Below are 21,415 nucleotides of genomic sequence, written 5' to 3' on the forward strand. Positions count from 1 at the left end.
GTGGGGGAAATCAATTTAACATCTGCCTTTCAGTTTCATTGTAACATTGTCATTTACTTTCTATATACGAAATTATGACTGGTATATCTCATGTCCCTTGTCATGTGTTTCCTCTCTAAATTTTCTCAGTCTTTTCTCTCTTCGCACCATTCCATCCCTCTGTTTATGCCACTTGGAGCAATGATTTAAAAGTTACTTGATTGATTTTTTTAATTTGGTTTAAATCAGGTTGAGGCTTTGTAAAAATTAATTTGAAAATCTGTGCTATGGCATTTTAGACTAAAATTTATAATAAAAATACAGCATTTATAATTTTATTAAGTATCACTAATGATAGGATAGATTATTTAAGATTACAGAACTGCTGTAGGCAAAAAACAAAAACTCGAAAGTTAAGACCAGCAGACAACTTTACTCACATGAATAATCCCACTGATTTAAACGGGACAACTTGTGTGTTTAAGATTAAACATGAGTGTTTGTAGCACCAGGGGCTAACATTTTTATTAAAAGCTTTCTTTCTAGCACAAAATCATTGTCATTTCAAAACAAAATGAACAATTTAAGCAACAATGCAATGTTTAGACTTTTGCTATATTAACAAAATTAGTGAATTTTTTTTTTTTATATATAACCCAAAAGTTTCAAAACAGGTATGTAAAGTCAGACCCCTAGGATTGGTATTTTCAAAAGCACTAAAGTGACTCAGAAGCACAAATCTTAGTGACTTCAGCTGCATACCCTGAAGGAGGAGTTGTTGGGTGGTTGAAGCATTTCAGCCTTCTTAATTTGTGGAAGTTCTATATAGGTCAGAAGCTGGTTTTAATTACAAAGTTACACAGGCTATTTATTTATCAATTTTGTGTTGCTTTCACAGTAAGAATGTTAATGAGACCCTGGAGTTGTCTTTTTCGGCATAGTTGAGCATTTTAAGTATGACATTTCTCTACAGAAAAAAATCCATGTAAAATCTAAAATGACACTAATTAGGAAGCTTTATAAGTACAAAACATCCAATTTAGCAATTTACTACAAAATGGGAAGTAAAGCAGCTTTGGCTTGTTTGTTTTTTTAACTACATCATGGATTTTACCCACCATTCTTTGTATCCTTATGCTGTGACCAAATCACCCCCTCCATTCTTAGGGGCAGAAGCACAGGAGCCCACTTCCATTCAGGAACAGAAGGTATTAGCAGGTATTCTCTCCCACCCAAAGAGAAAAGGGTGGTGACAGGGCACCTCCTTCATCCCCATATACACCTACTCTAGAAAGGGGAACCTTGTATTTTAACTTCCTATTGAGACACATGGGGAGTGTATGCCTCTCAGAGCTATCATTTCACATTGCCTGCCTGAGTCTGCAGACCTCAGTGCATTGATTACATTCATTCAAGTTCTTCTTCACAACTGTGATAGCCAGATATTTGATATTTCCTTAAAAAAAAGCTCAGATTCTGATATAGTCACATGACTCCAGAAGATGGGGCCCTACATGCAGGCCTATAATTTGTATACGTCATCTGGATCCAACTGAAAAAGAAATGAAAGGGTTTTTGGTTTTTTTGTTTTTTTTTTAATCAAACACTGCATTTCTTGTCAACTAACAAAAAATTGCATGTTAGGTCAGGATTGTTCCTAAAGTAGCACTTGGGAAACAGATTGCTTTTGTCAAAAGCAAAGAGGCAGATGACTTTGCATCCTTCAAGTTCTGGAAGGCAGGTAATATTCCTATAATTGACAATGAATGAAACACTGCTGAAGAGGACACTGGTATCTGTTGGATTTGGGGAGTTGAGGATTGTTCTCAACGGCCTCAATTCTGGATAGACAAGGTGGGTGAGGTAATATATTTTAATTGGATCAACTTTGTTGCTGAGAGAGACAAGCTTTCGAGTCTGGGAAAGGTACTCAGTGTCACAGCTAAACAGAAGGTTGAACAACTACTTCCTAGTAATCACCACATGGAGTGAGCATCTCTATAAGCAGTCACTTATTTCTGAAATCATACTCTGTGCAGCAAAGGAAAATACAGCCCCATAACTGCAGAAAGTATTTTAAAAGTCACCCTTATTAAATATAAAAATATGTGAGTGAGTTGAGTCTCTGTTCTTTCATGATCTGTAACTTGACCTGCATCTGCCTCTTGATCTCTTATGTCTACCACTAGTACTATGGAGGCTCATTTTGAAGGGGAAAAATTACAGCAGTCCTTCCACCAACACCATTTAACTTTTCTCGTTCTGCTACTGAGGATTATCCCAGAGACCACATTTTATTTATAAGTAGCAATCTACTGTTCTCTCATAGAAATTAGTTCTCAGCGGCTGAAGGAGAATAGTAACAATGGCTTTTCTGGAACAAAGAATGAAAATGTGAACATAAACCTTCACTTTCATTCTCAACCATATAGTAGTCAGGTGAAGCAATGCTACTCGTGCTCTTCAGAAAGAAAGCGCGTTCAGAATTCAGGAGTAAGTTAGTCCACCTCAACAGTCCGTTTTGCCCAGCACAGTAACTCCTCACTTAACATTGTAGTTATGTTCCTGAAAAATGCGCCTTTAAGTGAAACAATGTTAAGTGAATCCAATTTCCCCATAAGAATTAATGTAAATAGGGGGGTTAGGTTCCAGGGAAATTTTTTTTGCCAGACAAAACGCATTATATACATTTTAAACAAGCAATTTAATACAGGTATTAAACAGGCTGGCAGCCCCCCCTATCAGCTCCCCTACGGCCCCCCCACCCACCGGTGGACCCCACAGATCAGCGCCTTACCCCTGCTCTCCCCGCTTCCTGCCCGTGGCAATCAGCTGTCTTGCAGAATTCAGGAGGTTGGGGAGGGAGGGGGAGGCTGCGCGCCACATCCTCACTCCTCCCTCCAGCCTCCTGAACACTGCAAGACAGCTGATTGCCACGGGCAGGAGGAGCAGGGGGAAGGTGCTGATCTGCGGCATCCGCCGGCAGGCGCTGTCGGGGGAGGCACGTAGGGGGGCTGCGAGCCATGGACAAAGCAGACGGCCAAACGACGTTATAGGGGAGCACTGCACAACTTTAAACGAGCAAGTTCTGTAATGGAGCAGGGACATAAGATTGAAACATCAAGCGAGAGGATGTTAAGTGGGGAGTTACTGTATAGCAACAGTTCCACTATTGACTTAAAATGTTAATGCACAAACTTTAGTAGCACTGGATTGAGCTGTAGCTCATGAAAGCTTATGCTCAAATAAATTGGTTAGTCTCTAAGATGCCACAAGTACTCCTTTTCTTTTTGCGAATACAGACTAACACGGCTGTTACGCTGAAACTGGATTGTTAGACACCCCACAAGCAGCAAAGTAGGAATGCTCATTTCTGAGCTTGTTTTTGGAACTGGAAAAAAGCAGTTTACTTCAGAGGTAGAATCAAGTAAGATTTCACGTGTAAATTTGAGATCCTATGAAAATCAAGCTGTTTGACATTATGTTTCTATTATTGACATGACATGAGCGCTAATCATGACCAACAAGTCATTCTGGCTATATTTCATCAGCTGCGTCAACATGTGGCAGGAGCCCCAAACGCCACATGCAATGAAACATTTAGCATTTTGTTCAACCTACGATGTCCGTTTCCTTCTGGTACACCAGCTCTTTCTCCTATGTGACATCCCAGAAGGCAGGGAGCCAGTCTTCAAAAAGGTATGGAGAGGCGGAGTTTTTGTTTTTAAAAAAAGCCACTATTTATCAGAGTTTCCAGAGTTTAATACTTTATACCTCAAAGAGTTCACCGACGTACAAAAGAAGATAGTGTTTTGTTTTGTTTTTTTAAATGGAAGTATTTACCAGACACTCTCCCTGCCTTCAAATATTTAAGGTGCTACAGTAGGGGAAAATATATTTATTAACCAACTCCAGGCTTCAGCAGAGTTCTTTGGTTATTATGACTCAACATTTTAGCACAGCTCCTACGTACTAGGGCATCATATCAAAACAGGAACCGCAGGCCAAACATGAATCAGCAACACAGTATGCCTAAGTGGAAAACATGAGTTTTGGACTAAAACTGAATATTACTTTCTAGTCCATGAGAGGCATTTTCCTAGTCTGAGGAATTTGAGCATGTATTGGTAATTATATATAATAATTTTATCACCACTTGTAAGAAAAATTTTCTTTAGTCTGCTCTACACAAAGAAAAAGGAATTAGATTAAAAGATTAATTTTTTTAACACAAATTAATCTCCAACATACCACCATGGTGTTGTCTTGTTGGTGAAGTTACATTCCTGATACATGGAGTGAGCTGAGATTCTGATCTTTCATGGGATGAGTCTCGTGATCTGTCACTTGACCTGCGTCTGTCTCGTGATCTCTCATGTCCACCACTAGCACCATGAAGGCTCATTCTGGTATTGTCTACTCCTTTAGCAACACAAGATGGTGTACTAAAAACAAAAACAAAAAAAAAATCTATTCAGCATTCAACAATCTTAGAGAAACTTGTAAAACCATTCAATTTTGAAAAATAATCCAGTATGTTTCTATATAACATTAGGGTGACCAGACAGCAAGTGTGAAAAATCGGGAGGGGGGTGGGGATAACAGAAGCCTATATAAGACAAAGCCCCAAATATTGGGACTATCGCTATAAAATCGGGACATCTGGTCACCCCATATAAAATTATTTTAAATATTTTTATACTCAAGATACACAAAACTAGATTAATTTTATTTACCTCCAGTTCGTTGCTATATCATTCACATATTTCTGTATCTCTGCAGTATCATTTAAGAGAATCAAACAACTACTCTCATATCTCTGCAAAGCAACCTGTAGTAAAATGCTACTGATCACTTCGTGGTTTCACAGAATCCATTGCAGGGCTCCGATAAACCAACCATTACAAGTGAAGCACATTTTAAAGTCAAAACAAAATATTTTAATTACTTCGACAAAATATACAAACAAAAGAAAATAGCATAGTGCACCTTCAAAAGAAAAAAACATTAAATTAAAAAGGGTCAAGTTTAGCCCCAAAAAATTGAGTTTTGTAAAAAAAGCTTTTATAAAATGTAAGACTAACAAAACATTGCCATACTATTTTAAAATTTAATTTTTCCCCTGAAGTAAACATTCCCCTGCAGTGTTCAGCGTCGTGCTAGCAACTGAAGAGAACCTGAAAATGGTGTCAATTTTTGATATCCAAACTAAGAGAAAAAGAAAAGGAAAACTCACAAATCATAGCAATCCAGCAAGCAAAGAAGTAAGCTGCTTTCTTAAAACTGAGAAGTTTTTTAAAAATCTACAGTGCTAGCAACAGACAAGGAAATTTGTTTTAAAATATTTTAACTTGATAGCATAAGATCAAAGATTTAATCAATATAAAAAGTCATGTTACACTTTTTTGTTTAAATAAACAGAATGTGTTTTCTTAATACTGGCACATTTAGCATTTAAACAAAGTTTTACTTATACATGTGAAAATATTTTTGTACTAAGAACTGGATTTCAAGCTCCATAATTTCAGAGGGTAGCTAAAATTATCTAATAATATTCATAAACTAATTTATGGCACTTCAAATGCATCAAAATTTTTAGATGACTATTGCTATAGTTTGGCACGGGAGTGATTCCACATAGTTTCTTATTTGCACTCTTGATTTAGTTGAGAGTTCTAGGAAGACTATCAGTATAGACATGAATGAAGATATGAACTGATCCTTTTATAGGATTTCATATCCGATAATACAATGCATGCACCTTTCTAAAAATTAAGTACTGAATTACTGAGGCATAAAGAATCAGCGTAGGAGGCCTACAGCAGATAAAAAAAAAATCACTGTTTCCCATTGGTTTGTGTCCAAGAGATGGGACTTGAATTACCCACTTACTTGCCAGCTTGTAAATCCCACAAACAACGGTACTCTCAACCAAGAGAGCTTAAAGAAAGGACTGCTTGAGAAAAGATAAGAGATTCAAGAACACCCTCAACGGAAAAGGTGGTAGGAATTATGATCCAATTAAGAACTACCAAACTAGACGGTGCACTCTACTGTAATTAGAAGCACAAACTTGAAAAGCCAGTTCCTGAAATATTTGTAAAAGGTTGATTAGAAGTTATCCAAGTGGAGATGAGACTCAAAGACTACTCAAAAGATAAGTAACCAGCAGATAACAGATGTCTCCCCTTCAGCAATGGGTGCAGCGTAAGAGCCTAAACACAACGATAAGCTTCATGCCATCACGGCTTAATCTAGATGCCAGACCCAACCAAATTTAAAAAAAGGATAGTGACTCTCCAGGAGGAGGAGCTGGATGTCTCTTAACTAGCATTAACCAAGAAAATCCTAAAAATCTACATCTTAAAGTATTTAAGAGGCCTAAAGTTTCTCTAAACTCTACCTGGATACAGGCCATGAGGAAGAAGTTTCTACCAGCAAAAAAATTGGTGCAGAGAGAAACTACTGCAGTACCATTTTCTGCCAAGCTTAAAATATGCTGCACTAAGACAACACATTTTGTGGATGTAAAGTTGGCTAAGAGGTTACTGAATAAGGTAAAAAACTGCAAGTCTTGATTTTTAGAGGGCAGCAAGGATTAGATGCACATTTCAAAATGAACAAGCTCTAAATGGATTAATTAACAAATGATGTTTTCAGAAGACACTTAGTGCCTACTTTAAAAATAAGTAATAAAATAAATTTATATTCTAGAATGTCAACATTTAAGGACTAAACATATCTTCTTGTACTTGCCTTTCCCATTTTGAAAGTGAAATAAGACTGGTCCTTCAAAAATTTGAGACTTGCAGCAGAAGTTGCAAACAACAATCTGTAACCCCATCCCTTAGATTCCATGAAGATTTTGGGATAGAACATCTGCAACTGCCTTGTTTTTCTTCTAAGTATTTGCATTTATAAACTCAACTACTTTCACTAGAAGACTATGAAGTATTTTCAAAGATTAAAAGTGACAGGCTGCAACCTAGGATTTAAAAGCACTAGCAACAAAACTCTGTCCTGTCTACATTAGACTTCACAATCATGTTAAACAACACATGCTAACATTAAAAAATTCAAGTTTAAACAAACACATTGATAAAGTCATTTTAACACAGTACAAACAACAGTTCAGTTAGTGTCCCTACAGTCACTTCTCTGCCATCTCATTATGAATTCAACTACTCCACTGCTTACCTGGGTTTATATATTAGTGTATTATGGGAAAGTATGAGCAGCCATCCCATAGTGCTTCAGCAGGGGAAAGAGAGCCCAAGGGGCATGTAAACATTCTCAAAGTCCTAATTCAAAAAAGCTGGAAGGCAGGAAAGACACAAACATGGCTGGGGGAAGTGAGGGTTGAGAGGATGGGTCCTGCCTATAATGGAAACAGTTCCCAAAAATCTGTGCTGAACTAATTACAGGAATACAACCACATACATGACCAGGCAGGTGTCATGAGTGAAACACTTAGCCATCTAAGTTACTAAGGGCTAGTCTACACTAGAAGCGCTAAATCGATGCAGCTGCGCTGCTGTAGGGCATCTGTTGAAGACACTCTATATCAACAGGAGAGAGCTCTTCTGTCAGCATAATAAATCTACCTCCGTGAGAGACAGTAGCTATGTTGGTGGGAGAACTTCTCCCGCTGACATAGCACTGTCCACACTGGTGCTTAGGTTGGCGTAACTTGTGTCATTGAGGGGGATGGATTATTCACCCCCTGAGCGATGTAAATTACACTGAAGTGAGTGGTAATGTAGACCTGGCCTAATACTTTAGCCATGTGGTGGAAAGGTGCCTCATTTCATAGTAACAGTATTCATCATGACATGTTTCTTTTTGGATAATGTTCTCCAAATATATAACATTTCTTTAGACAAAGAAAATGCACGACTGAGACATGAGACAATACATATAAGACTATAACAGGGTACCTTCAGATTACATTCTTTAGTACTCTAGGGACATGAGCCAATGGAAAAGTCCATTCTTCAAGGAAGGACATTTATAGATTTTACTATATTCTCTAGAATTAAAATTTGTTTGTACACGAAGATCCAAGCTTTCAATTTGACGCAAAGTCCTTCAAAAAACAAATTAAGATATCTACAGCCACCGCCACCTCCCAGGCAATGTTCTTAGATCTCATAGCAAAGCAAGGTTGACCCTGGTTAATCTTTCAATAGGAAATCTAAGGAAAAATCAATGCTACAGGAAGTTCTGTTGGTGACTCAATAGGCCATGTATTTTCCTTTGTCAGTCCTGAATAAACACCTAACGAAAGAGACAGCACTCATTATGTTACTGGAAATGCCTTTTTCTGCACAAGTTGTAAAAACCAAGACCTTCAGTACTCTGATCTTTTAAAAGGTACCAAGGCACTTTTTGCAAGAAGTAGAGTGTCACAAAGGATAAGATTCCAGGCCCAATGTTCGCATTCCACCTACATTCTCCGCATACTTAGAACTCGAATTGCTGTTCCTTCACTCCGCCTCTATAATAGGCTGCTGAAGGTTTCTAGTTTCCATTTTTAATGCACACACAGATTAGACTCTCACATGTAAAAATCCTATTCTTTTGGATGCTAGGTACTCTATAAATGTAAGACTTAAATATGCAAGCCAGACTGATTGAAACAGCACCACTTGAAACATGAACACTTATCTTAATTACAGCCACTTAAACGTCAATGTTACTGTTGAATCATATCCAGACAAATTCAGAAAATGCATTTACTTGAGCAGTTAATATACGTGGCAAAATTTAAAGTTCTATTCATCTGAACACACACACTACAAAATAGAATACTATTACTGAAACACAGGCATGTTCAGCAGTAAGCAAGACACTTAAAAGGGACAAGACGACCATCCCCAAATTTTGGGCTATATAAATGAAAAGGGTGGTAAAAACCCCCAGAAAATCAGATTTAGGAGAAAAATAAACGTCAATTAAGAGAGTTTACTAGACTTTGCCCTGCAATGTTGTGAGCCAGAACACTGCAACATGAGGCTAGTCTCAGAGCCTCTGGAAAGTTAAGATGAGTGAAATAGAAAAAACAAACAGGATGACTTGTGATTCAGATCATTTTGATTTGTAAAATTATTTTAGCAGTAAAAGTGTTAATAACAACACAAATCATTTAAAATACCAGAACCATCAGAAACAGGTTTTGTTTTGTTTTTTAAAGTCTGGTTAAGCAAAAATCTTAACATACAGAAAGTGATCATCTCAAACTACAACCAAAAAAATACCAGTTTTAAACAATTGCTACTTGTATCCTTAATGGGCGTATGTATGCAGCAGAATCTCTCTGTTTCACACCAAACACTGGGAGACTGGTTTAGTTAATGAACTAGCACCAGCAGGAGAGTGAATTTGTGTGGGGGGGTGGAGGGTGAGAAAACCTGGATTTGTGCTGGAAATGGCCCACCTGATGATCACTTTAGATAAGCTATTACCAGCAGGACAGTGGGGTGGGAGGAGGTATTGTTTCATATTCTCTGTGTATATATAAAGTCTGCTGCAGTTTCCACGGTATGCATCCGATGAAGTGAGCTGTAGCTCACGAAAGCTCATGCTCAAATAAATTGGTTAGTCTCTAAGGTGCCACAAGTACTCCTTTTCTTTTTGCGAATACAGACTAACACGGCTGTTACTCTGAAACCTGAACTATACTTGTTAGTAAGTGCACAAAAACAACAACAAAAATAATGCATCACAAAATGCATTGGATTAATTTTACCACTGTGGTATAGTTTAAATTATAACACTATGAAGTGTACTAGCAAATATACTGTAGTATGTTTTGTTAATCGAATCTTAGGCTTTGTCAACATTGAGACTATAATCACCAGCATAGCTGCACTGCTGCAGACAAGCCCTAGGGGTCTACACTGGGGATTTTTACAGCAGTGGAGCTACACTGATACATCTCTGTCACACTTAAACTCCTAGTGTAAGTGAACTGCACTGGTGAAAAACTGACTTACACCAGTAGGGCCTATCCGACTTTCAAGCAAGGATAAGCCATGCCAACACAAATTAAACGTATAGCCACATGGCATGTCTACACTAAGCATTTGCACCAGTGAAGCTGCACCAGTGACCTGTCACTGATAGCTAATACCCCCAGAGTAATTATTTCTCTACGGTACCCAGCTGTCACACTGCATTAATCTGTAATTTCGATCTTCAAGAAAGCTATGGTGTTTTGCCTATCATGCTGTAGAAAGTGTCCAGATGAACTACTATAGCTGCACATTTCTATTTTATTCTTTGCAAATGGGAACTTTCAGTTCAACAGAGACCTGAAAGTGCTTTTTTATTCAACAATCACCTGTGAACTTCTCTCTCTCTCAGAAACCACCACCCTACCTTTGCATTATGATCAATATAGGATTTAAAAAGGTAATTAGATTTGGTAGTTTTGAATGTTTTAGTCACAATAGAGGAACAGAGCAAATTTTAAAAGCATAATTTGGAATGTAGGTTCTCCTTATTTTGATTTTTAAATAAGTTAACATTTTTAAATCAACTGTTGCGTAGTCGGTTTTGATCCAAATCAAAATTATATTGATCCAATACTGAAAATGAGGCGCACAACAGCATTATAGAAGGCAATATAACAAATATGGCTTTTTAAAGTTGCCAACATAAAGCAGCAGCATAGCCTGCTTTACTGTTTTCAGAACTAGTGAAGTTAAAAAGAAAACCAAAAAGTAAAATCTTGCCTTGGGATGTGCATTGATTGAATTGATTGAATAACAATAAAAGAGCCTTTTATTGACAGCAATAAAAGAGTAGAGCCTGCACATTCAGGAGAAGAATTTTGCTCAAAAACCTGTTATGATTATGTTAACATTCTGAGAGGGACAAGACCATTCAAAGGCAAAACTCATTTGCTCTTTCATTCACGTGAAGTATACACACATAAATGGCAGCATATCAATGGTATGGAAAAAAAAACCCACACAGAAAAATGTTACCACAGGAGAATTTAAGAGATTTAACTCTGAAGCGCCTTATTTTGTCAGTTATATTTCTACAGGGAAAGACATTACTCTGAAGATTCTTTAAATATACCAACATTCACAAGCTTCGTGTATCACTATTTCCTAACCACAATATGAATGTTGTGACAATAGTGGTGCACTCATCCAAAACTTTTGGGCCAGGCTAACTGGAGTATTTATTTTTCCTTCAAACACTGGATTAGAATGTTTTTCCCAGTAATGTAGTGGTAAAAAAAGAAGTGGGTAAACTAACCTAAACAACAGGTTTCAGAGGAACAGCCGTGTTAGTCTGTATTCGCAAAAAGAAAAGGAGTACTTGTGGCACCTTAGAGACTAACCAATTTATTTGAGCATGAGCTTTCGTGAGCTACAGCTCACTTCATCAGATGTTTAGGGAGGAGGTATTGTTTCATATTCTCTGTGTGTATATAAAGTCTGCTGCAGTTTCCACGGTAAACATCTGATGAAGTGAGCTGTAGCTCACGAAAGCTCATGCTCAAATAAATTGGTTAGTCTCTAAGGTGCCACAAGTACTCCTTTTCTTTTAACCTAAACAACATATTCCCCAAGTGAGAAGTAGGGAAGCTCAGTTTACTGGTATCTATTCTCTTCTACAGTACTGAATGTGCCTCTAGAAAATATTAAAATATATAAAATATTTTAAAGTACTTTAAAAGCAATTGCATTACAAACAAAACTTAACATGCTCAAAGCTTTACTTAAACACAGAAAACTAGATAATGGGAGTCGGGTGGAAGAAAAGCGTAAAATTTGTCAAAATGGCAGGTTTGTCGAAGTGTCATGATTTGTATGTTTTGTATTCCTGCAGTCAGGCAAGAGTTGATTATTTTTATAAATGTCAACAGTCCTATTCCAATTTAAAAGCTGGATGCAACTGTGAAAGAAAAATTTTACCCTTTCAGAATAAAATTTTATTCATTTGATACCAAACAATTAAAGGAGGATTCATTTTACCATCAAAGCAACTGCCATAGATTTCAAATTGCCAAGCTAATCCACACTCTAATGGACATTGTATAAAATGTAATGGTTTACAAGCAATTTGTTGTAGCACTTAAATAGAATCATAGTATATTGATGTCTATGATCAGCAAAAATTTACAGTCAGTTCAATGACAGTGAGCCAATAACAAATCCAACTTTAATACAATTTCTCTTCTTGCTATATTCTCTAAGACTTTTATTTAAAAAAATTCCTAACATATTAATTTATAGCTAACCTCTTGCACGCAATTGTGACTGTATTCATGTAATCAATACTTTCAGAAAAGGGAGGCCAGGCCAATCTTTCAACACAAAGTTACCACAGTATTTTTGTAAGGCTTTTTTTAAAAGAGAAAATCCTTTCTGCTTTTATTACAGTGACTTATCTTAGAAGTAACAAAATAGTCTCTCTCACACTCTTGGAAGTCTACTCATTTAAATTGACCAGGATACACAAAGGACAGTGCATCTCCATCTCTATACTGTCCATCCTGTTATGTATTGCTCACAGATTATCCCGTTATCAATGGTTACGCACCTTCCTGCTGTATACATCAGGGAAGAAATACAAAAGCATTGAAATAATTTTGAAATCAGAGTACAAAAGAATTCTGCTCCTTCCAAGAAAGCAGCTCTGGAAGCCAGCTCAGCATCCTTTGGCATTACTTGCTAAATTCAGCATATTTGATATTTCCATCATCTCCTCAGTAGCACCACTGCACCATTAGCCAGTCTTACTTTTTTCTTCTATTTTCCTCTCTCCCTCAAGACTGACAATCCTTTTGCAGCTATTCAGTCCACTAAGTGTTCAGAGACGCAAGCCCCCTCTAGATATTAATTCAATTCATTTTCTCACAGTCACTGACTCAGCCGTGCGTAGTGCAGTACTGACGTCTGACCTCGCAGCCTCCTGTGAGCTGAATTCATGCTTGCCATTTCGCCATTTCTAAGCGGCCATTGGATAATGAAATTGACAGACAGGATAAAGAGCGCGTGAGAGGAGAGCTGCTTGATATATTGCCAAGTACCATCTGTGAAGCTATTTCTAGTCCTGCCAGTTTGTCAGGTTTCAGCACACAAACAAAACACTGAAAAGGTTGTTGCTAACTTTCTCTTGTCATAGATATATTTTTCATGTTTGGTTTTATGGCTATTCAAGGAATTAAAGTTTTCATTTGGTATTTTACAATCTTCCTAAATTAGTATTTACAACTAAAACAGTCTTTTGCTGAGACCACAAGCATGTGCTGCAATTGACTTTTGATCAATTTATATGACTTTTGATATAAAAATAGATCACTGAGTTTTTGGTTTCAAGTCCAATTTCTCATATACAAATGGGACTGGGTAAAAGCATCCCAAACCTATATTTAACAGTTTCAGGGCCATATTTCCTAAAGTTTTTTGATGATCTGAGTGCTACACAATATTTTTTAAATTGATTCATATCATATCAGACTACTGCTTTACAGTCACATTACATTTAAAGAGGGAGGTAAATCCCAGGAAACAGACAACCATAATATGGAAAGTAAAGAAGGTTAAAGAGCAGATGATGGAAGTTAGATAAAAGATATAGTTAAGAGTTCATCAAGAATTTGCAGCCAGGAAAGCAAATTTGGATTTCTAAAACAAAAAGAAAACCAGCAAAGGAAACAAGACAATATGTTTTTACTACTGGGGCAGCATTCCAGATCTCAAAGGATTTCAAGAATATGGATTTAGAATTTAAAAAAAGGGATTTACAACAGTCAAGGTAGAAAGCTACAAAGGGTTGAAGAAAGATTTCTGCTCATACAGGTTCAAAAATCTAGATCAATGGGGTTCCCTTTGCTGTTCTAATTTGTCAGGTACAGCAACTATCTATCACTGGCTTCCAATACTTGTTCTCCTTCTCAGACCTATGCCCTCTACAAGATGGCTTCCATTCCTTGTTCAGGTAGTCTTTTGCCATATTTTAAGATGCCATCGGTCTCATTATAAAGCTGTCAACTGATAGGAAACACAGGTGCAACTGTACTCAAATTCCTTCAGCCGCAGGCTCACAATGCTGTAATTGCAGGACCCTTGTTTCACCCTCCTGCAATGGAGTAAGCCCAAGTTCGGAGTCTCTTCCCCCTCCCAGGGCAAATAAAAAGGCCTCTTACAGCAACACGCAGGCAAGGGGCAGTAGGCTACAACTCCTTTTTGCTTGCTTTCAGGTGGAGAACACATGCCCTCTCCTAGCACCTCAAAGAGTAGTCAACATTAGGAGGTCAGGCTCCAGATCCCTCTCACTTCTCAGGCCAGGTGGTGTATCCCACAAGATGTCCCAAACATATGATTCAGAAGTCCATATCTCTTTAGGGCTCCCACAAACAGCTCTTCCAAAGCACCAACTACACTTCTTGGTGGTGCCACAAGTTTTTCCCTCACCAGGAGAGAACAGTACTCTAAAGAGTCTTCGGACCTGGGACCCTGGAGCACCCACAGAACTTTGAGTGGTTCCCCATCCCTAGTTCAGGGCAGTATCCAACACCAAGGATGGAGTACCACCATATTACTCAGAGCTTCAGATCCACTTCACTTCAAAATACTGTCAATGGAGGTCCCTACAAAGGAGATTTTTCAAGTAGTGAGGAATATTTTCTGGAGGTGGATTTACACAGAAACCCTATCTTCAGTAGGTCAAGTTATCCAGCATTCTGCACCATCCTCTATGAAAGGCTGCTTGTTGCCTTTCTTTGTACTTTGGCTTCTCCTCTGTTTCCCAATCCAATCACTAAGTAAGTGTCCAAAAGAGGAAGAACTCAAGATGTAGGGACTTCGCACCCAGAGGAAGAGGAAGTCTCTTAGGGCAGGTCTACACTATAGATTTACTTCAGTATAACATCATCACTCAGAGATATGAATAATCCACATCCCTGAGCGACGTAATTATACCGACCTAGGCGCCAGTGCAGACAGCACAATGTTGTCAAAAGAGCTTCTCCCACCACCATGGTTACCATCTTTCGCAGAGGTGGATTAACTATGCCAATGGGAGAGCTGTCTCCCGCAGGCGTAGAGTCTTCATTACAGTACTAGTGGTGCAGCTGCGCTGATGCAGTGTTTTACATGTAGACCTGCCCTTAAGAACCAGAAGGACCAGACCTCAGACATTTCAATTCTGACAACCTAGGTTCAAGCAAAGGCCCAAACCTTAATAAGCCCATTGCTAACACTACAACCACTGAAAGGAAAGGAACAAAGATTCACAGAAGGGCAGGAAAGAATGCTTTCTTAACAAGACTTAAAGGATTAACTCTTTCCCCTCCTATGAACTGCAAGATAGAGACTTGGAAGCATCTAGACCCTTATTTTTCCATCTCTCCTACTTATGACAAGCTCTACAACATCCTCTCAGATGCAAAAGAATAGTGGCAGTCCTGCCCAAAGATTGACCCGGTGATCGATCAATCAGAGAAATGTTCTCCTCCTTTCCAGTAAGAAACCAGAGTTTGCCTCTCAAACTCTGAGGTCAGAGAACTGGACTCTATCTTAAGAAAACAGCATGAATTGTCGCTTACATTTTCACATCCACATCAATGTTTTCCTTGTGTGTCTCCTCTAAAAGCAAAATGGATTCAGTACCTCTTCAGAAACCTGGAAATTCAATCCTGACTGCCTAGAAAGTTTTTAAAAACAGCACCTCACATTTGCCTTACAATGCTGCCAGAGACTCAATTTAAGATCCTGAATCTGGTGGTGGTAGGCATCATTATAGCCAGTCACTTCCAGCAGAGATCATGAACAGCTGACTCAACATCCATTTTGTGGCCCTTTTCTTTGAAGGGATATCCTGGGACAGAACATGAAAGACATGGCTGATCCTAATATGTTTCTTTCTTCAGATAAGCCAAAAAAACTGGGACCTCCTTGGCTAAATCTTCTAGGAACTGACTTTTCTGGATTTCATCCAGGCTCCAGTTTTCCAGATATCTCAAGGCCAACTTCCAAACTAATAAAATCTGTCACACGCACCAGCTAACTGATCAGTCCATGTTGCACCAACTACTGCTTTTGAGCCTGTATCCTATCCATAACAAACAAATGGCTACATTTAATTTCAAATTTTTTTTTAAAAAAAAATACTCTTCAGTGGGTCCTCTCTTCCTTCTCTTTCCAAAACCTAGTGCTGTCCCCTTACTCATCTTCCAAAAGATGCAGAAGCCTCATGTTCCTCAGAGTCTATTCTATCTGCAGTCAGCAGAAAATTATCCAGTCCAAGACCTTAAGGGGCTTAACCTCTTCACTTGAGACAAAAAATATGAAGTATAAACCCTTTGATCCAGGATAGTTTGGGCAAATTTCAAATGTCTACTATTAGAAGTTGCGCACCTTCACACACACACACACACACACATTTTCTAGAATACACTCAGAAGTCTTTGTTTTGCTCATGGGAGGGGCCATTTCCAATACTCCTCCCTCTCGTTTTGATCTTGTCTCAGCACAGTGAGTACTGAAAGACCTTAGTTGTTGTGGCAGCAGCCCATAGGGAAAGCAACATTCAGGCAACCTCTTCTTTGGAAGCACGGCTGGTGAAGGAATTAGTGTCCACCACTAAAGATGTAGTGTTCCCTGGTGGTTCAGTGACTCTTCAGTCTGGGATTTGTGATAGACATGGATAAGAGCTCTCTGCACATCCATTCCCCCCAGCATTATGGCCAGATCTACAGTAGATGCACTTTGCTAGTTTAGGTATGCTAGACTGGCAAAGTACATCTAGTGTGTATGCAGTTTATACCAGTAAAACGTCCTTTTGCTGGAATAGTTTATTCCGGGCTCCCTCCTATAGCGAAACAAGCAGAAGTGAAGTTTTGCCAGTCTGAACTGTGTCCACTGGAGGGGCTTCTGCTGGCACAATCATGTCCATCAAAAAATCAGACCTCATTACATCCATGACACAGCTTTTGCTGGCAAAAGTTTATAGGATAGACTGGCCTCTCTCTCATTTGGTAGCCCATTTCAAGACAGTAAAAGGGAAGGTTCATCCACATCAAGAATGCCTACAGTAGTTTACAAGACCACCACTCTTCAGATCCTTTCATCCAACAGTATTGGACATTCTCTGCTTTGAGACTGCTGTAGATATACTAACTGGTTCAGTACTGAGAGACTTCGTTTCAGAACACTTCTTCACTCATTCATCCTTAGAGAGCGCAACAGTTCAATTTGCCATCACATCCTATCAGGAAATTGTTAGGCTGTTTGATTCCTCACAGCACAATTTCTATTGATGTTATCCACTATGGGTTCACCACGGAGTCCAGTCTAAATTCTCTGGGTGCAACCCTGAACAACTTCTCAGCCCAAGATTTATGAGCTAGACAAGTTTAAAAGTGGCACAGACTGGATCTGCAAATTGTTTACTATGTTCCGTTGATAAACCAGTAGCACTGCCAAAGCCATACATCTGGTAGAGACACTCAATATCCAGGTCAAATGGCTCAGAACTGATTCACCTAGCAAATGTGATCTAGCCCAATCAGTATTTTTAAGAATCTAGAGCCAATGAAGGGTTCCAAAATTAGACCTGTTTGCTGCTCCAACAATACTCTTGGGGGAATTCTGCTCACAATATTTTAAAATTCTGCATATTTTACTCATGAAAATAATATAATACAATCAAGCCAGTTTCAATTATTTTGGTAATTTGTTTAAAAATACCTGTCAGTAAGTATGTCTGTGACAATACAGACCAAAAAACCCCCCAACATTTCCTGAATCTTTTTTGGAAAAATAGATTCCTTACAAGGAATATTAATACAGAACTTTGAGTAATAATTAATTTAAACTACAACACAGAAATGTATTTCCTGCACCCTTCAGAAGTAGTGCAAAGACTTTGGGAGAGTCAGGAGTAACAGAGGAGCAGAGGGAGAGGGAAGTAATTGCTGGGAAGGAGCCCGAGTGTTAACTTGGAGATTTGTTGGGTTGTGGGTGGGAGAACTACTGAACAGGGTGTTTTTGGTTTGTTTTTTTTTGGGGGGGGGAGGTTTTTGGGGAGGGGAGATTGTTAGGAAGCCTTCCCCATGCAGACCCCTACCTCTCTCAGGTCAGGCACACCTGCCCCATCCCCATGTGTCCCTGTACTCCCCTCTGTTCCCATGTGTCCCTGCACTCCACTCAGCCACCCCTCCAACCCCCGTCCCCATGTGTCCCTGCACTCCCACTCAGCCCCCCCTCCTCATGTGTCCCTGCACCCACCTACCCCATCTGCATTCATGCAATTTAGCTGGGGTTCCACATGCTGTTGTGCTAAGTGATAACAGCAGGTGGATGGGTTTGCTGCTTGTCACTAGCAAAGCATTGTGAGAGACAGCTCAAGATGAAGAATTAAGGGGGGCACAGCAGTACCCCAGTACCAGGTTGTACCCCAGGGATCCTGTCACACTGGGCAACTCCAAAAAAAATTAAATGACATTAGATAAACATCACACAAGACAGTCACAATTACCTCACTCTCTTCTGGCAGGACTGCAATCTGGGTGTCCATAAAACACCATGAAATTTCTGCTCTTAAGGCAGGGGTGGGCAAACGACGGCCCAGGGGCCACATCCAGCCCTTCAGACGTTTTAATCTGGTTCTCGAGCTCCCGCCAGAGAGAAGGATCTGGGGCTTGCCCCACTCCACGCGGCTCCCAGAAGCAGCAGCATGTTCCCCCTCCAGCTCCTACGCGTAGGGGCAGCCAGGGAGCTCTGTATGCTGTCCCCGCCCCAAGCACTAGCTCTCCAACTCCCATTGGCCAGGAACCGCAGCACCTGCAGATGGGGCAGCGTGCAGAGCTACCTGGCTGCACCTCCACATAGAAGCCGGAGGGGGGACATGCCACTGTTTCCGGGAGCTGCTTGAGATAATCGCCACCCAGAGCCTTCACCCCGACACCGTTCTGTGCCCCAACCTGCTGCCCTAGCCCTGATCCCCCTCCTGCCCTCTGAGCCCCTTGGTCCCAGCCTAGAACACCCTCCTGCACCCCCAACCACTCAGTCCCAGCCCCCTGCCCCATTCCAGAGCCCCCTCCCACACCCTGAACTCCTCATTTCTGGCCCCATCCCAGAGCCCTCACCCCAACCCCCAATTTTGTGAGCATTCATGGCCCGCCATACAATTTCCATATCCAGATGTGGCCCTTGGGCCAAAAAGTTTTCCCACCCCTGTCTTAAGGCAACCAGAGAGGAAGGAGAATTCATGGCAGGGTCAGCCCTAAAGACACTTGATAAAGGGAATTGTCTCTCAGGCTTAAATTTTAATTTAAGTCTAAGTCATGGAGTCTAGTTTTTAAAGTATTTGTTTCCACTTTTGAGTCACTAATTCCAACATTTCCTCTCCTAATATATCCTCTCATGATTATTTCAGTCAAGTGAATTAGAGTTAGTAGCACTACATACAAAGACTCTGTTCTGACCTTCCACAAGGAAGCAGCAGTTAAATTAACTCCTGGGTTTATTTACAAGTCAGGATCTCCCATCATAAGTTTTCTTACCAAGCTTTTGTCCGACTCCAAAACCCCTCAAATAGAAAGTATGGATGTAATTAGAGTCCTTAAATTCTATTTACATATTCATACAGACTCATCTGTTTCTTGGGCTCTCAAGAAAGTTCAACAAGATTCCAGATTCACCATATGTAGGTGAATAAAATCTTGCATTAGTTCTGCACATAAAGCCACAAGAATCTTCACCCCAGAGCAGCATTCACAACCCACTCTTTTAGGGCCATAACCACCTTCCTGGGTTGAAAGGAGAAAGGCTTCAGCAAAAGAGAGTTGTGTGAGGCCACCATCTGGCAAACCTTACATACCTTTACAAAGCATGATAGGGTTGATATATCAGCCTCCTCAGATGGCACCGAGTGTAGCTCATTGCTTCTCACCATTGTTCAGTGGAGAACAGATAGGGACAATCTAGAACCCACCCAAGGCCTTTATACATTGATACTGGCAACTAGACTTTTTAAAAAATATATAGAACATCAGACTAAACCGTATAATCAAATTTTCCACAATAAATATGCTTAAGAGCTAAGAAAGAATCCAACAGGAGAAAGCACAGAAGCCAGCCAGTAGAAGGCAACAGATGGTGGAGAAATAGTTGTGGAAACTGGTGACTGGTCACTTTGCCCAGCAAGTTAAACCACAGAAGAAAGCTCATTAGTCTAACTTTTCAAATGTTTCATTACAGAAATTGAATTTATCGATAGGAAAAGTCTCCCTTGCAATAAAAGACAGGTTAAATCAAGGATAAATGCTGATGGTGCTCCAGTGATGACAGTAGGTAACTTGGTGCCTTTTTGGGAAGGTTACATGTATCTGTATTTTAACTTTTTGTAGTGTGGATGAAACAGTTATAAAAAACTGTGAGAGTGAATCAAGTTACAGATTCATTCATCACCTATAAACATGTCCCAACCACCAACAAAAGCCATATTTGAACATGGATGTTCCTAACCTATAGTGACAACTTGGAACGCAGATAGGCTCTTAGAGGCAAGAAGCGTGGAAAGTGATTCAAGAAAGTTTTTTTACTCCCAAGACCACAATTATTAATCTAAGTTACAGAGACAGACATGGGAAGGCATTATGGTGTAGCCAAAATCCTTCTATCATGACACATATAGGAAATAACAGAATTCAAAAGTGAAATGAGGATGGTTTCGAACTGAGCATCAGCTGAACATAATCAATGGTCAAACAAGTATTGACGCTCCAAGGCAGAAGAGGAAAGGTAAAGGATGAGCTTTGAAACAGCCATAAACAACAGGCAAAGCTTCCATCACATGTTAAGAGGGAATGCTTAGAGAAATAGGATTAGGAAAAAAAATGTTTACAAAATGTGCTTTACAAGTTTATAAACAATGAAAAAATTAAATTAAAAAAATACAACAGCTGTACCTACTACATAGTTGTAACTATTTAGATGACTCATGCTTAAAGAGCAGTTGAAGTCCAAAGAGTGACTAAAAATGGCACCTCTTTAGTCAACAGGTCTGATTTCTACAATTATTCAGTCTTGTCTGCTTATTTTAGTAACAGAATTTTTAAAAATTACTCCAACATATATGAAAGTCAGTGTGACAAACATTAATATCTGTATGCCATTCATTATTTTCTATACCTCTCATGTCCCTTCTAAATTAAACAATTCCTACCTATACAGTCTCTTCATACAGAAGGCTCTCCAGGACTAATTCATTTTCACCCCCAATCTCTGAATCCCTTCTATTTCTGCCATGGCTATATTTTATTATTCGCATGCTAGCTTGATGAGAGTTAGCACGAGTATGTCTTGTCAATCTGAGAATCGTACCCTCAGCTTAAAGTATACATGTATCCTGTGATGAGCTACCACAACTGAATACTGAGCTCAGAGAGGGAACACAGAGGCATTAA

The 21,415-nt window shown here is 39.4% G+C and overlaps 1 protein-coding gene across 6 annotated transcripts in view; it reads right to left on the reverse strand.

The window, feature by feature from the left end:
• Nucleotides 1-21,415, reverse strand: part of BTBD10 (BTB domain containing 10) — a 53,207-nt gene that overhangs the window by 12,161 nt on the left and 19,631 nt on the right. For 5 of the 6 annotated variants that reach the window (XM_048854254.2, XM_048854251.2, XM_048854253.2 and 2 more), the window contains one exon: nt 4,231-4,424. In XM_048854254.2, coding sequence (XP_048710211.1) covers nt 4,231-4,384 — 154 coding nt within the window. In that variant the 5' untranslated portion in view covers nt 4,385-4,424. Of the gene's footprint in view, nt 1-4,230; nt 4,425-12,540; nt 12,681-21,415 lie in introns of those variants that run through there. The other variant, XM_048854249.1, reaches the window with a different exon arrangement.

This window comes from Caretta caretta, chromosome 6 (genome assembly GCF_965140235.1).
Source record: "Caretta caretta isolate rCarCar2 chromosome 6, rCarCar1.hap1, whole genome shotgun sequence".
Lineage (NCBI taxonomy): Eukaryota > Metazoa > Chordata > Testudines > Cheloniidae > Caretta > Caretta caretta.